The sequence below is a fragment of the Sinocyclocheilus rhinocerous genome, unplaced genomic scaffold (genome assembly GCF_001515625.1).
Source record: "Sinocyclocheilus rhinocerous isolate Xijiao unplaced genomic scaffold, SAMN03320098_v1.1 scaffold711, whole genome shotgun sequence".
Taxonomy (NCBI): domain Eukaryota; kingdom Metazoa; phylum Chordata; class Actinopteri; order Cypriniformes; family Cyprinidae; genus Sinocyclocheilus; species Sinocyclocheilus rhinocerous.
The window spans coordinates 2367863-2385242 of NW_015641018.1; the positions used below are offsets into that span (position 1 = coordinate 2367863).

General features: G+C 36.2%; 2 protein-coding genes and 1 long non-coding RNA gene across 5 annotated transcripts in view; all 3 read right to left on the bottom strand.

The window, feature by feature from the left end:
• LOC107753889 (uncharacterized) overlaps positions 1 to 6579 on the bottom strand; it is a 29576-nt gene extending 22997 nt beyond the window's left edge. The window contains exon 1 of the long non-coding RNA XR_001641518.1: positions 6507 to 6579. This is a non-coding gene — a long non-coding RNA (uncharacterized LOC107753889). The remainder of the gene's footprint in view (positions 1 to 6506) is intronic.
• Positions 6580 to 8394: 1815 nt separating this feature from the next.
• On the bottom strand, positions 8395 to 11008 carry LOC107753890 (membrane protein FAM174A-like). Of its 2 annotated transcripts, XM_016570157.1 has the most exons (3): positions 10303 to 11008; positions 9240 to 9368; positions 8395 to 9071 (listed from the first exon to the last, which is right to left on the bottom strand). In XM_016570157.1, the coding sequence occupies exons 1-3, from the start codon at positions 10572 to 10574 to the stop codon at positions 9068 to 9070; spliced, it is 405 nt and encodes a 134-aa protein (XP_016425643.1). In that variant the 5' UTR covers positions 10575 to 11008; the 3' UTR covers positions 8395 to 9067. The 2 variants fall into 2 exon arrangements, with proteins under 2 accessions (XP_016425643.1, XP_016425644.1); XM_016570158.1 differs by lacking the exon at positions 8395 to 9071 and having other exon boundaries at positions 9236 to 9368.
• Positions 11009 to 11357: 349 nt separating this feature from the next.
• The window catches only part of LOC107753809 (polypyrimidine tract-binding protein 1-like), a 23472-nt gene continuing 17449 nt past the window's right edge, over positions 11358 to 17380 (bottom strand). For both annotated transcript variants that reach the window (XM_016570055.1, XM_016570056.1), the window contains 5 exons: positions 15712 to 15745; positions 14858 to 14950; positions 13848 to 14064; positions 13687 to 13764; positions 11358 to 12985 (listed from right to left, as the gene is read on the bottom strand). In XM_016570055.1, the coding sequence (XP_016425541.1) occupies positions 12853 to 12985; positions 13687 to 13764; positions 13848 to 14064; positions 14858 to 14950; positions 15712 to 15745 (555 nt within the window). In that variant the 3' untranslated portion in view covers positions 11358 to 12852. The remainder of the gene's footprint in view (positions 12986 to 13686; positions 13765 to 13847; positions 14065 to 14857; positions 14951 to 15711; positions 15746 to 17380) is intronic.

Below are 17380 nucleotides of genomic sequence, written 5' to 3' on the forward strand. Positions count from 1 at the left end.
TATATTCAGGTAGCTCTAGTTATTGCGCATATGTAATCCAAAACTAAGGGAACCAGAGCCTCTAATGGCATTTGTTTTCTAATTTGTTATTGGCTCTTTTATTTTGAAGGCGGGACATATTCTGCTATATTGCACACTGCTGTTTCTCTTAGAATAACTCATTTGCGGCATCTTGAGACTAGTAAAAAATGGTCCCTAAAGACTGCAGTATTCATTTTATGGTCATGGAACATTAATTTTATGATAAAACCTTAGACAGTTGACTTGAATTTCTGGAGTCCTAATTTGCATACGTATGCATATTTAGATGCCATTTTTTTTAGTAAAGATTAGTATAAAAATTTAAACAATAGGTTCTACTTTCAATACCCTAACTAAAAAAGAAAAAAAAAAGTGTGAAATGTTGGACACTTCATGCACCGCCGCAACCTTTTTTATGTAAAATAACATTTTAAAATTTACATAGTGTATATAGTGCATCTGAAATCGCATACCGTCCGAGTTGAATTTGAACTTACTACATGACCATTAAAAAAAGTATGCTCATACTATCTACCATGTTGTTTCTATCATGTGATGTGACATAGTAACAACATGGCGTCAGTTGTCACTTCACTGCCATTCATAAATCTTCTCCCGAGGCCTCATGGGATAGTAAAACGTCCAACGAATGCACACTTTAAAATCATGGCGGCGGTAGTTCATCATCTGGGCACTTTTCGCCTACTATTTTTCGAATACTATGCATTCGGATATACTACTTTTTTGACATACTGTTTTTTACATACTATATGAAGTATGCTATTTCAGATGCAGTGATAGTGTATAGTAAAGTATAGTAAGTATCGATATAATATCTTATTAATGAATAATATAAGACGAAAAGACAAAGGTAATAATCTTTACAGTCTGTTTCCCACTATACGATCTCACCTTTGCGGGTACATGATACCAAACACTTCACAGCTTTTGTTCCAGCATCCAGGAGAAACAGCAGCAGTTCAATAGAGCCACAGAATAAAAGCAAATCTTCCATCACCTGCTTGAATTGTACTGTTGAGTGTAGTTCTGCTTTCTCTGAAGTGTCCGTCAACCTTGTATTGAACATAGTCCAATAGATGTGTGTGCAGAGTGAAAGAGTGTGTGTGCACGCGTTCGTGTTTGAGGGTTGTTCAGTGAAGGGTTATGCAAATGAAATTTGGGAGAAAAAAATTCCAGTCCAAAAATGACTCGGGCGTAACGCTTGCTCAGGCGGGGTGCTTGACTAGCGTGTGTGACCGAGCCGCCAATGCCCACGCTTTCCCACAATCCAGCTTTGTTCACTGGGACGTCACTGTGAGGGTCTGTGGAGAGAAGGAAGAGCAAGAAAGAAAAGAGAAGGAACAAAGCACAGTAGATAACTATGGAAAGATACTGGTCCATCTTTCCATCTCATTTCTATCAGATTTACTACCGCATAAAATATACACCCTTTGGGAAACCGGAGCTCAATCGCTCGACTCAAACCTATACGATAGAGAACAGTGTCATGATTTCCTTTCCATTAACTTTCTAGAGTCTCTGGTGAAGCTACAATGCAACAATTACAGGCAATTATTAAAGGTCAATTGGTCAATTAACTAACTGCTCAGGGGGGAAATTAGTAGTTCCCCACAGCCCAGAATGCGGTCTGATTACATTCGGAGTAGCATACTAACATACTATTCGTATTATTTCTGTATATACTGTAAATAATGATTTTGACTATTTGTAATATATAGCATTAGATAATTTTTTGCATACAAGTCATGTGGATTGGGTTATGTTGTAGTATGCATGCTGTGCACAGTATGCACATTTTCTGTATATAATACTGCAAAACCTATTACATTTGTCAAAATGTGCAGCATACAGCAGTGCACACTACACGGAGTACTGTGTATCCCACAATGCAATGCACATGACCTTCCATTTCAATAAGATTAATGAAACAGAAGTAAATACAGTGGTGATTTGTATTCTCTTTTCATTTGATTTATGAAATAAATGTAATATAATTTAGCCTTATTTTTAAGATGATAACTGGACACATACAACATGGCAAGATCAACAATATCAGTACTACTGTTTTACATTTTTACTGTGGAATAATGCTTACTTTTTATAGAGAATAGTAAGAAGCTTAGAATGTATACTGCTAAACTACTAAAGGTTTATTATCAACATTACATTTACATTAATTCATTTAGCAGATGCTTTTATCCAAAGCGACTTACAAATGAGGACAATGGAAACAATCAAAATCAACAAAAGAGCAATGATATGCAAGTGCTATGACATTATTAACAAAGTCTTATTTTAATCTTTATTGTATCCCTTTTAATAAATGATACCTTCATGTTACCTTCTTTTTTTATAAATATTTTGTTTTATAAACTATATTTAGAAAATATTTATAAAAATATGAACTATATACATATTAAAAAAATATTAAAAATTAAATGTGTGCGTGTGTATATATATATATATATATATATATATATATATATATCACAACAAACTTTTTTATCATTTTTAACACAAAATTAATAATTAATTAATTTTAATCATCATATATTTTTGGAAATTGGGCTGAAAAAACATGTTTTTCCTTACGGGGAGCTTTTGCATCAGTTTTTGTCATACAGTAAAGTACATGAGATTGAAACTGTCCTTTGTGAAATTGTTGGTATTTATTATAGATTTAAGCAGATGCTGTCCCAAAGCTGAGAAAGGACACAAAATAGCAGAAAGAGAGATGAGAAGAAGTTTCTTCCTCCCCGGGTCAGGCCTCTTTGGTCAACAGGGAAATCACCATGAATGCACCAAACCCACCAGCAGAAACATCCTCAGCATCTCTCTGACCCACGGGTGAGGCTGACGGACGCCGATGCGCTCTTTAACTGATGTCAGTCAGCAGAAGAACACAATGCAAAAGCTACAGCTTTAGCTGAAAATTGCGTGAAACTTCCAGGAGGAATATTTTATGCTTGCTGTGCAGACAATGGACAAATGGCCAAGGAAAGCCAGATCGACTCAGTGGGGAACCAGGAAAATCTCCACACCAGCCTCCGGATTTCAGACAAAGAGGCACAAAAGGTAATTTTTTATCTGCCGAGCAGCATCTAAAAGGCATCAAGCGGGAGCTGCTTTTCACGGCTGAGAGCGCAGATGGAGTGCTGAATCAAGCTGGGATGATCATCAACAACACACCAATGCTCTTCTGCCTTTCAAACAGTCCGAGCGTAGCTTTTCACTAAGTTGGATTTTCTTTGCTTTTTTTTTTTTGCCTGAATTAATCTCTCTTCTAGCATGCTTCTTAAAAGTGGGATTCTGTACAGAGCTTAGCCATTGCATTTCTAGTATTTCTTCCTTTTTTTCTGCATTTTTCCAAATTCCTGCTGTGGCGATCAATAGCATTTGTCATTTGTTCTCCTTGTTGGCTTGTCTCCCCACATTTTCAGGAGGTCAGTAAATTGGTCTTGACTAGAGTCAACCAGAATCATCAAAAGCGAATCCATTCAGAGGACAATGAATTGTTCCAGCAAGAAAAATCGTTTGCAGCTTAACATTGAGAAACATTTCAAGACAGGCAAATAAAGCATGAATGCTACAAATGAAATGTACTTAACCCCCCCAAAAACACTAGATGAGCACAATTTTCTGTTCATGTGTTGACAATTTTTGTGTTGAAAAAGGAAGCCTAGACAGAATATATCAAATGGTTAATCTCTAAATAATAATATTAATACTATTTAAAAATGTGGCAGCAACGAACTTGCTAGTTGGTTGCTTGTGGCATTAGGAGGCGGGACATTATCATTCAGGGAGCATTTGATTGGTCAAAAATCTGTGTAATGCAGGATGAGTCATCAGTAGGTGTTGTTTTGTTTGCCCAAAGGAAACGACTGTAAATTTTAAAAGTAATAATGACAGCTAGTGGCTGAAAAATATTGTTTCTCCCGCCCCCTCCTCAGACTCAATGCTCATGCGGGTTGCTAGATTGAGGACACGCAACACGAACAAGCGCAACTGACAACGGAAGGCGACGAACCTTACACTGTAAACTGATGAGTTGATTTATCTGCTTTTTAATATGCCTGTGGTCATAGAGCTTTTTAGATGGATGTCGAGGCTTTTTAGGTCGGGTAGACTCTGCAATCTTTGACCCAGTTCGTTTGGGTGGAATCACACAGACCAAAACAAAAACAGACATGCCGACACAGAACATTTTTACACATTTAAAATTCACATTTTTAAAAGTAGATTAACTGGCTGTAGCAGTGTTTTTTGGAGAAACAAGTATGTGAACATGTTTCCTGAATATCTGCAAATTATGGCGTTTTTAAGCTTTAGTACAGTCAAAAAATGACAAACAGCACTTTAAAATGCTTATCTGCTCAAAGTGGATTTTGTCTACGTTTTTTTTTTACTACACTATTGCAATGCTAAAAGATTATGTATGATTTTCAACGTTTTAACAAATTATTAAAAATGCTCAATTTTAGGATGCTTTTTTCAAATTTGTTTAAATAGAAATATTATTACAAAAAACTATTTTGGTTGCACAGGTAAGGTGATTCTATCAAATAGTACCAAGGTAATTAACCGTATTCATGTACTGGGGTATATAAAGAACACCAAGGTAGGCTACTTCAAAACCAATCTCAAGGTGTTGACAAAATAAATGCCAATAAATTTGTGATATTGATATGTTATAATATGTTATTCTAGCTTTCGTTGTTTGATAATGAACATTGGATCATTTTGAGAATCAAATTAGTGTTTTTTGTCATTTTCATTCATCTGTCGTAGCATTCATCTTTCAACTCAACAGAATTATAGTTTCTATTCTGAAATATGGTGTTTCTGAAAGACTGTTGCTCATTAAGCAGTGATGATGTGGGCAGAAAATGACAAAACTCATTATGGTGTTAATGTAATATAATGATTATGTGTGTTTTGACCCCTTTTGACCCTGGATTTGAAGAGTGCTATTTCTGTGCTGATGTGTCAGATGTGGCTGAATTTGGAGAATATGAACCTTTCTGTTGTTCCAGCATAATGATGTTTATAGACTTAATTCTCCGTGTTATTTAGCAGTTTTAATGGTTCATAAGGCAGGAAGGAGGCCAAACTCAACTGGGCAACAGCTGACAGTGTGAGTGTGTGTATGTGTTATGCATAGTGTGCTCTGCTAATAGACAGACAGATGGCGCCATCTAGTGACTGAAAATCACATGAAAGAAGTCATTAAAAAAAAAAATCTAATTCAAAACCACACAATTAGAATGAGAAAAACGCTGACACCACTATATGGTTAGTATAAAACAATAAGGAAGCCCCTTCACAAGGGAAAGAAATGCTGCTTTTGCTAAATTTTTTATTACACTAAAGACTAGCACATATTAATTATAATAATGCAACATTAGCAGTGTAAATGGGAAGGTTCTAACAACAAAAAAGAGATTTAAAGATTAAGTGCAGCATAGATTATATTTAGAGTATTTAAACTATCACTCGACAGAGGCTAGTAACTTAACAACTAAATGTTGATTTGTGGTTATTTACAAACATTTAGTAAAAAATTACAATCTTCTTTGATTAAAAGGAGTTAACCTACTTGTCATGCTAAAAGTATGACAACGGCATAGGACATGAACTGAAAGCAATGCTATAGGTATCAAACTTGTTGAACCAGCTAAATGAGAAATATGATTCATATCAACACTGTTGAAGATTTGAGCTATAGGCTAGAATGGTGAGCGTGATTTGACCAAGTACAACATGTTCCATTGGAACATCATTCCAATCAACCAATCAGAATTGAGAGATACATTTTCAGGAAATGTCCGTTTTAGGCTTACAATCAGGATTAGGTGCTTCTACACCCTTGTTAATCAGATATCATTTCCCTCTGATTTTAGGAATAAATTATGGGTAAGGTTAGGTTTAGTGGTAGGGGTTGGGTTAAGTTTGTATTTTTGGACAGTAATGTTGATCCAGGAACATGTCTTACTTGGCAAAATCACGGCGACCAGGCTAGACTATAGACACACTCTTCTGCAGTTAGCAGGCTTATTATATTGCATCAGCTATAACTTTTAACACTGCACTTAACCCTGGGTTGTCATTTGTGTAAACCATGGTTTTATCCCCAGGTGAAGTGGAGTAAGCCATGGATGACAACTTTTGAGTTCAACTTGGAGCGAGAATTCCCCTCAGTGGGTTTGGTGGGGCGGTTATTTGGGGTTGTTTATACATATATATATACTTTTTTAGCTGGTCAGGCTGGGAGACCAGCTAGCCAACCAGCTAAAACCAGCCAACCAGTTTAGGCTGGTTTCAGTAGGGCCTTAAAACAGACACTGAATTGCTAGCCTCATATCCACGTGCTTAGTTTTTGCAAGCTGTTTTAGCTTTTAAGGGGGGAAATGTCAAATGGTGACAGAAACACTTGAAAGAGAAAAAGAAACCGCTATTCTTACCTTACTTTGACAACGTGAAATAATCTGAGGGTGAGCAATGCTAGAGCCTTTGTGTAAACATGTCGCTTGCTTCGTTCGTCCAATCAGTGACACTGACACCGCTAATATGCAAATGAGAACGTTAACCCGGTGTTTAGCCATGTACCGTGTGAACGTCAGTTCAGTGTTGCCAATTTAGCAATTTTGTTGCTAGATTTAGCAACTTTTCAGACTACCCTAGCAACTTTTTCTTCCAAAAGCACCTAGCAACAAATGTAGCTATTTTTTTACATTTATTTGGCAACATTTAGCAACTTTTGATAAGTGACTCAAACGATAAAAAAGGCACACATTTTCCATCTAAATTACACAAAAAGAGGAAAACCAAAGATGCCTAGTAGTACACACATCACGTGACTTAAGTTAAATGCTATTTGCAATTGTTCAACAATAATTCAACGGATCTGCATGCTTTCTAATTGCTCTCGCGGTGCTTTGATGTCAAACACTGATCGAACAAACACATCTAAATTAACATATTTACTTTTTTTTTGCTGAGATTTGATACAGTGACACAATTTTGCAACGTGATTACGCAATGACATCGCGTCATTTAGCAACTTTTAGCAACAAATCAATCTTCCTTTAGCAACTTCCCCTGAAAATTAGTTGGCAACACTGCGTCAGTTTAGTAATACCCAGGATTAACTGTTAACCCGCGGGAAAACCATGGACAGCCTGAAAGTTAAACAATATACAGTATAACCCAAGATTCCATCTGGGTTTTAGAAAGACCCAGGGTTAACTATTTCGGGTGTGAAATGACTATTGACTAAATGAAAAATTAAAACTGTGCACAATTATGGGCCAGCCAATATACTGTTTATTAAACCTTAAACACTAGTAATTAAGTTTAAGAATATAGCACAAAATGACTCTTGCCAGCCACATTGCAATAATTTTCTCACTGTATATAAGCCTTAAACTCATTTACTGAGTGAATTCTTTACAGAGAATGTTGTACTTTCCTGTTGTTTGCCATATCTGTTTATCTCAAATCTGGAAAATGTGTGCAATGAAACTGACCAGGAATTCAAGCTAAACTGAAGCCCTGTGTGGAAATCACTGAGCCAAGAGTGAGACATATCTGATGATGGGTCACTACACTTTGTGATGGAAGAGAAAAAAAACTGCTGATCTGTAGGAAGTCTGTAAAATACTGTAAAATAAAAATCAGCTGATTAACTTTAGTATGCTAAATCACCATTGATCCTTACTTGCTTTAGGGGCATTTCTTAAATCTATTACATCTAAATACATCATGTTTTATGTAAAAGGCAAAAGTGAATCAAAAAATTAACAAGGATGAAAATAGAGAAGATAATTTAATTACAAAAGAGCCCAAATCACATCCAATCAAATGCAATTTAAAAAAAAAACTGAATGAAAGGCACACTTCAGGAATCATTGAAATTATGTACATTAAATATTGATACAGTGATACTTCATGCATTTCAGTTTGACAGTATTTGACAGCATCAATAATCAGTGAATGTATTTCAAGAATACCATGTCATCAACGCTGTCATACACACCCCTTAAATGTTCAAGTTGGAAATCTGAGAATGCTGATATTGGATCCACATACCTCAAGATGGCTTGCTGTTTTCACAGCACATTAAACTGTTACCATTACACAATGCAGAATCACACCCACTGTATTAAAAAAAATGCAGGTTGAGACTCACAAAACCTCAGTTAACATGCTGAGTAACACTAAACGCAGAAGCACATCTACATTTGGAACCAACATTGAGTGGGAATGTTTAGAAACGTAATTCCTTTTATTTATGCAAAAAAATCTTGAAATGGTACACTGATGAGTGGTCAGGAGTGACGCCAAGTCATAAAATACCATGTTTTGCTGTTGTAGTTTCTAAACCCTAAAAATCAAAGTGCATCTCTTACATATGCTGGTATTTGGCAGAATCACTTATTCAATAATTCACATCTGTACAGTCCCAGTATAGTAATGAAAGAATGACACAAAGAAAAGATAAGAACAAAAGCAAGGATATTTGGAAAAAAACAAAAAAACAAACATAATATCTATCATAATTTGACAGTACACCTAAAAAATGACAAATTTAGATAGTCCAAACAATATAATGGTCCCATAAATTAGCAAACAACTTTCAGGCTTTTCAGCGTTGGTGGATTGGAAATGAGGGCCAATCTTTTACAATATTAATTATTAACACACGTCAACTCAGACAAGAGTTTCAAACCCCTAAGAATTATGCATAAAGAACTTTGGCACAAAACACAGTTTTGACCTTCTGCCACAACAAAATTTATGACCTTCCAAGAAATGTCCAAGAAGATCTATTTGGTCATATCAGTCCAAAATATATCTAGTTTAAACCTACACATTCCATTTAATCGTGGAAAAAGGCATCCAAGCATAGTGACTAGATCCTCTCATGGTTGTAGAAAATGACAACAAAATCATTCAACAAACATTTGGTGGAAATAATGGGATTGTCTTCATCATATAATATTTCTGGCAGTTAGTCAACAATTCATCTGTTGAAAGAAGCAGAAAAGAAAAGCTGTTAAAAAGCAGGTCAGACAAGATACTATCTGAGGTATAGATTTCCAACATCACAGTCCAAAGTCTGAAGCTGAGCAGAGACCGAGCGTTATTTATGTCAACATTTGAAGATCTGGTAGGATAATCTAGTGTTTGACTACCTTCTTAAAGATTTGGCTTCATAAACAGTGGTATCGTCCTCGTCGCTTTCTAGGTGGGCCATTTCCATTGTGTCGTCATAGTTTGACAGGAGCCCGTATTTCTTCCTCTTAACACCTGTTTTCTTCAGACTGGAATGAGAGCACAAATCAGAGACAATATACACTTGAAGAAACAAACTAAAAATACAATTAATCTATTCACCTTCTTATTTATACATTTATCAGCAAATTATGACTTAAATGTGAGCCCATTGTAAAGTAAACACATTGTTGTTGTTATTGTAAGTAATAGTTAGGGTGACCAAATGTCCTTTTTCCCTGAAATGTTTTGGCTGGGATCTTTAAATTGCATAAAATATCCAGGGTTTGCCTTTGTTTTCCTATTGTTTACATACTTGCTGAAGGTAATGACTGGTGGGGTGCGAGAAGGCTAGATCAATATTGAACGGTCAAAGCAATAAAAATAAGCATACATATAATGTATGAGGACCATAAAGACTACATCAATAGGAAAACAAAGACAAAACCTGGACAAGTACTGTAAAGAGAGAACATACAGCCACCCTAGTAATAGTCGATTAACTCGATTGCTGACTCTGCTGGTCATGTGACACACATCGGCGCCCATGGCGGGGCGACCCGCTCCACGTAGAATAAAACAGCGTTTTCAACAAGGTTGATGACTCTACAATCATGTTAAGTGAGTGTACGTTACCAAAAAAATAAAAATAAATCGCAAACGTGTACTGCTAATAAAAAAGTTTTACACAAATTAATATCTAGCGCACCTTCAAACAAGGTCCATCGTGCAGCTCTTTGGGAATTATAGCTTATCTTGTCCCACTACTACTAAAACAAAATAAAACTTTATATAGCCCAGATAGTCTTGATCGAGGTCAAATAACAGGTTGTATGACTTAATCCTCAAAGTTTCTTACCATGACAACGCTGCATTTTGTATCACTGTCTACGTATAAGCATCATATACAACGAACATACTGTCAAGGTAAGAACACTTAATACAAAACCTCACTTGACATGATTTCCAGATGACTTAACTTACCGGACAGCTCTCACTAAGAAATACAGAACTCCGATAGACGTGATCCCGATCAGAACATACAGAGCCCTGTTTATCATCGCGCCGTCCAGATCGAAGCCCGTTTTTGAGTTGGTGGTGGCGGCATTTTTCTGAGACTCTTCTGTAACGTTACTGATGCTGGAAGTGTTCTTGAGAGCGGGGGGTTTAGTGGTGGTGGTGTTATTGCTCGTGTCATCGGCGAAAGAAACAGCCCACAAAGTCAAAACCAGAGGGAGCAGTCTTAAATGTGTCATAGTAGCTTGCGTTCGTGATTTCTAAAGACAAGAGAAGACCCACACACAACTATGAAGTTGGCTTTAACGACAGAATCCAGTTCCTCTTCCTGATTGAAGACGGCAGCACAAGTAGTGTTACGGTAAATTGTGTCCTGAGGGGAATCAACAACGAGATCAGGTTCCCGTCTGAGGGAATGGACGCGTTTAACGTTAACTCTTCTTTTCCATTGTGGTATTTTGAAAATGTGGCTATTATGGTAATTTTACTGCTTGAATCATATTCTAAGCAACACCGTCGAACAAAACGGTAGCTACTAGCAGAGCCGTTGAAAACATAACGTTAGTAGCGATCTAGTCTGATTTGTGCGTCGATGCAAAACGCGACGCTAGCGTTCCCACAACTTTGTTTTGTCCAAATAACGCTCGCGACGAGTACTTGCGTTTGCGTAATTTCTGTAATAATCCTGCGTAAAAGTGTTTCAGCTGTTCTTCATTTATTGACACAAGAATAAACGTCATGGACACAGACTTGAGTAAACAAATAATATTTATTGAAGGCAAAAAGTACAACTAGGAATGTCATGAAGAACAAGATAAAGACTGAAAACAGTGTAATCCTGATTTTAACCATTTTATATTGAACTATATTTTTTGCATGATGATGGTCCATAGCTGTAATCAAAATATACATGTTTTTAACGGATATAAAAACCCATAACTTTTAACATTGTGATACAAAAATAGTATGTACACCTCATCTGTCCGCTATAAGAAAAAGCACTTTATAATCTAAGGCAGATGTTGTATATTGAGGGTTTTTAATGTTGTGCAAGGATGCATAATCAGGTTTTATCCAGCCACTGTAAAGAATCAACAATATAATAGAAACTTTTTTCTACATCCAAGAAGCATTTGGATTTCTTCAAAGCGCCACTATTTTTTATTTTTTTAGATTGGTCCCACACAAAACATGTAACAAAGGGAAAAAAACATACACAGAAACTACTGTAAAATTAAAAATAGTAAAATAACACAATCCACTATGAAACATTGCTGAGAATATGATATAAACAAAAAAGATTTGATTTTCTGTATATCATGTCAAATTTAGGCCACCCTCAGGCCTTTATAAAACTCTTCTGAAAGCTAATGCAGCTGAATGTCACAAGGATGGACTGCTCTCAGACAACAAAATACATTATTTTAAAAAGGCACTTGTCAGATTTCAGTTTTTTGGGGGTGGGGAGAATAAAGGCCCAACTCTTTTTTACAGAGGTCACTAAAGGCCATCTGTTAAGACTGGCATTATGTGATGTTCACAATTCAGCAGGTGTGCTGATTATCAGTCATATCTGGTGGCCATCCCAATTCACCTGAACTGTTTCCATCACACCGTTCTCCCCTCTGAGAGGACCTGTTTGTCGTGAGGCTAAAAGGTGTCAGGATGTCCCTTACGAAAGTACACGGAGGAAAGGCTTTGGTATCAAGCTGTAGTGTACACACAGTTACATGAATACATAAAATACATGGGGCGTTTAAGTAGAATAGCTTAAATAATCTACTATATCACACAACAGCATGAAGCCCGATGCTAAACATGTATGCAAAATACAGGACAAACAGTAAACGGACAGCAGTTAATGATCCGCTGACCACAGCCAACATGCAATGGCCCACAGTATAAAAACAATACAAATCTAGACAACACTATTGGATTTATACACAAACGATTGCATCAATTTGAAGGAGGAACTGCCTGTAAACATTCTATGTCTAAAGATACAGTATAAATGCTAAAGCTAGAGGATATGATGAGTACAACCCTACCGGGAGATATGTAACGCAGAGGCGCAGAGTTTTAGGCCTGTACCATAAGCCTGATGAAATAACCCATGTCTCATAAGAGTATGAATGTTTGGCCCTGTAAACTACAGATTTGCAAACATTAGTTGCAGATGTTTGACTGAGGTTCTGGAGATCTGAAGCAGTAAGGCACAAATGGTACGAATGGAATCAAAGGCCTGTAGTGGTTCATCTCTGCTTCTACAGAAATCATTTTCCGAAGCCTGAAATAGGCTGAAAGTGACAGATGGAGTGATGCATACAGTTAATGAAGTTTTCGGGCCCGACTAATAGTACAGCTGCTCTAAAACCTTAAGAAAAAAAATATATGTAAATATCCACTAAAAATGCCTCTTAAATAAAATAATGGAATGATGGAAGTGAGCTTTGTGATTAAGACTCATTAAGGTTTAAAATGACTGGCCACTCCAGCCCTTTCTAAACTGTATTTGTCTCAAATGATGGACTTGGAGAAAGAAACCCTAAGATGGTGGTTTTCTCCGAGATCATGGTTGTGGAACTGGATGAGGGACTCGATCGCTTCCTCCACTGAACCCATCTGAATCAGAGCCATCTTGCGATCCTTCCTGGAATTTGATGAATTTGTTAGTATTTCTTGTGGATACACTTATATAGAATTTATGTGCTGACAAATTCAGTTATTAACAGACTGTTGTGGCCAATTTTAACTCCAAATTACCAGGTAACAAAAGTAAAAACCATTTACTAAATACTAAAAACCATTCACTAAATTCAAAAAATTAATTAACTAATAATAAAAAGTAAACTACCTAAATATGTAATATCACATAAGTGATCTGACTTTTTTTAAATTGCTCACAAATTATGTTCTATTTAATCATTTATGAAAATTATTACAATAATCAAAAGGCAAAAATGAAATTAAGAAATGACACAACAGCGTAAGATAATAATTTTTTAAAAAAATTCCGATATAGAGATGAATTAGACTTCTGCCGATAATAAAATATTAAATACCAATAACAATTATTCAATGATACATTTTCTGTAAAATAAAATAAAAATCTATATCGAATTTTATACACACACACACACAATACAGAAATTAATAAACAATTCAAACACTAAAAATAGTAAAAAATAAAAATAAAAGTTTGAATGCTATAAGCGAAATGTGCACAAAACTTTTAAACACACACATTATTAGTTACTGGCTGTGATTCCACTACCAGTATCAATAATTTTAAATTATGTTATACTACATAAAGGTCACAGTATGATAATGCCACAAACTGCACACACTTACTGAAAGAACTTGAAGTTCTTGACAAGAGCACCATTGCTAGCAAAGAGCATCTTGAGGTCATCTTCAACAACCGAGGGTCTAAAACAGAGACAAAGTTATACGGGAGATATTTGGGTTTTTCAATTCATAGACAAACAAGACACTGATGTGTATAAACTCACGGGATGTTAGACAGGTGCAGGGTAGATGAGGGAGGAAAGATGTTGGAGTAGTTTTTGGAGCCTGGCTTCTTAAAGCGATGGAGAGGAGAGCTGCTGTAGTCTTTGGTGAGACCCTGGTCCTCATGTCCCTCCCGTGGCATCTGGACAGTCGTGTGTTTGGACAGCGTGATGCGCAGGGGCCTGCCGTACAACTTCTGCCCGTTTAGATGGCTCATTGCTGAAATACGAATGTATACATATAGAAATAAATAAATACTGAACTACAAGTGTATCAGTGTGCATCATTCTGCACCCTAGTTTCCCGTAACATCAGTATAACACAGTAAAACACAGCATGACCGATAGCCCTCTGGTTTCCTTTGTTTGTTCATTGTGAATCATCGTTGTAGTGGTAAAAAAAAAAAAAGGAGAGTACAATCTGATGAGAGACTGAAGACATTACAACACTTCCAATAAGCGAATATAGTGAGTAGCCCGTTATTGCAGTGTCAATTGGCATCAGTGACATTTTTTGAAAGAAATTAATACTTTTATTCAGCAAGGATGCAAAAAAATGACAGTGGAGACTTTTTCTTTTTTACATCGTTACAAATAAAGAAAATAAATGTTGCTCTTTTGAACTTTCTATTCAATAATCCTGAAAAAATGTAAGCAGCACAATTTTTAACATTGTTCATAAATGTTAATAATTATTATATAATGATAATAATTATTATATAATATATCATTATTATATATAGTGACACTGAAGACTTTTAAAATAAATTACATAATTATTTTTTTATATATATATTAATACAGGAAACAGTTGTTTTATATTGTAGTAATATTTAATAATATTGCTGTCTTACTACACTTTTAATCAAATAAATGCAGCCTTGGTAAGCATAAGAGACTTATTTTAAAAACATTGTAAAAATTCATACTGGCACAAACTCTTAAATGGTGGTGTATATATAAATTGTCCACTCCTTCTGCAAGCAAATTGTAATAATTTTAAGGCTGTTTACCAAGCTGAGCTTGTGTCCCATCAGACATCTGAATGAGAGCGTTCTCCTTCTTATTGAACATAATTTTCACTCTCAATACATCCCCATATACACCTACAAAGAGAAACAGTACGATGTCAGATACAAATATGCAGTACGTTATGATCAGACACACCTCATCAAAACCAGCCTGAGCTATAAACAACTTCAGTTCACAATCAAGATACTCCATTATATCACATGCTCTTCAAGGTACAATATATATATATATATATACACACAATTATTACTAGTGTCTAACTAGGGTTTATTCAAGCGAAAAAGGAACTTGCTTCAAGAAAAGACTGAAAAAAATCTTAGTTTAGAAAAAAAATTTGTTAAGAGGAGAGTTCAAAAAGTTCAGAAAACTGCAACATGTGTTTTTCGATCTCCTGAGGAACAGATTCAACGGACTGACTGAAATAAGAATCGAAGGATAAAAAGTTGAGGGGATGAAAATGTTTTTAATCCAAAAAAGAATGAACTTATAAAACAACAGGAGTCTCGACTATTAACCAAGTATTTTAAACCGCTTTTCTCCACAGACATGCAATAAAAAAGGTAAAAGAGGAACAGTTTTCAAAAAGCATGCAACATTTTATGAGGCGCCAATTTGCTTTGTTCCATCATTAAAAAGCTGCAGCCTTCCATCTGCGTTCAAAGGAAGTGCCACAGTCCAGGGAAAGCGGCAGCTTTTCATGACGCGTCTCATCTCACCACACCAGAAAACAAGCGAGGCACTCAAAGAATCGGGCCTCACAAATGCCTTGTGAGGAAATCAAATTAAAAGACCAGAACAAACGAGTGACAAAAAAAGATGCTAAAGAATGACATACCGAAGAGAATAAAGAGGCAGTGGGGCGTAACTCTCTTTAAAGGACAGCAGAAGGGGGCAGCGGAGGAGGAAGAGACAGGTAAAGATCGGAGGCAGAGTGGAGGTTCAACATATCCGAGGCAGCGAGGCAGTTCCACGGGAAATGGCGAAAAACGATGGTTGGATCATGAAGATGGTTAATGGATTGGGAGCGGAGAGAGAGGGGAGGGAGTGGGGGGGATAGAAGAGAGAGAGATTTGTGTTTGTGTATTTAAAGACATGTTGGGTGTGTGTTTGTGTGTGATTGTGGGATGATGTTGAATCGTGTAATTGTTCGTACAGATCAGAAGTGTAGAGAGACATATGGTGCGTGCAGCCAGATGGCAAAGGAGAACGAGGTTTCCAAAACAAAAAAATAGCAATGGGATGAGGGGAACGGGGAGGGAGAGAAATAGGAGAAAAAAAGGAGGTAAAAAAACAAGGTCAGTATACATAAAGAAATACAAAATATAGTGCTAAAGTTAACAAAGAAACTTCACCAGCATAACAAGCTAATCTTTAGCAATTAGTTACTGTAGTAAACAATGACCTCATGTCAAAGTGTAAACGCACTTTCCGATGGTCTGTTTTACAAAGCAATACAAATAAAAGAACAGATTTTCTGAACAGACCAACAGAAAATGCAATTTGGCTATTTGGAGGAGATGAGTGGAATGTGAAGTAAAGCAGCAACATATTCAAATGGAAGCAACAAGAAGAATAAAGCTCAACTGAATGGCATAATTTTATGCGAAACCTGAGGATGTTAAAGGAAGAAATGACACAACGCACTGTAGAGGGGGTGAGGACACTTGAGCGAATAAAGAGGCACAGCTTCGGTTAATGGACTCTAAGCAACGGGCTTTTTGTCCCGTGCATTGCAATTACTGAGGGACAATAGATCATATATGCACTAAATTCAGAGGAACATTCAGCAGTATTGCAGAAGTAACAACATCAGTCAATAATATACATTGTACTGTTAATTTGACTCAGTTAAACTGGCTACATGCCATTGTTTTCATTTTTTTACATTTTAATATATTATGTACTTTTTCTTCAAAAATAATGTTTTGCACAGGGGTTAAAGCAAAAAAAAATCCTGAGCCTGAACTTTTTTCCGGGGGCGGGGCGGGCAGCACATGCAAAGCATGCAATGACTGTGGCAACTTTAACATTTGAAAGGATACTTTGGCAAAGTTATTGCTTTCCTTATTCAAACTGTTTTTTTTTTTCATGAATATATGGTTGACCTGAAGAATGAAAGCTATATCATACACTTGGAAAATTATGAGCTATATCACGAAAGCTGTGCTTCTCTCATACCATTGGTAGGCGAACTCATGGACTCTAAAGTGATATCAATACGTTTTTTTTAAAATGTAGGATTATTTTTTTCCGCAGCCGAACGCTGCATGCCGGAGATCCGGCACGGTGACGGAGAACTTTAAGCCCTGTGTGGTGCAACTGTTTTAATTTAAATATTAATATTAAATTAAGTATTAAAGGGGTCCTATTATGCTTTTTCACTTTTTTAATTTTAGTCAGTGTGTAGTGTGTATGTTTGGGCATAAAAAAGATCTAGAAAGTTACAAATCTCAAAGTCCACTCCAAAGGGAGATATTTCGTTTTTTAAAAATCCCTTTTCAAGA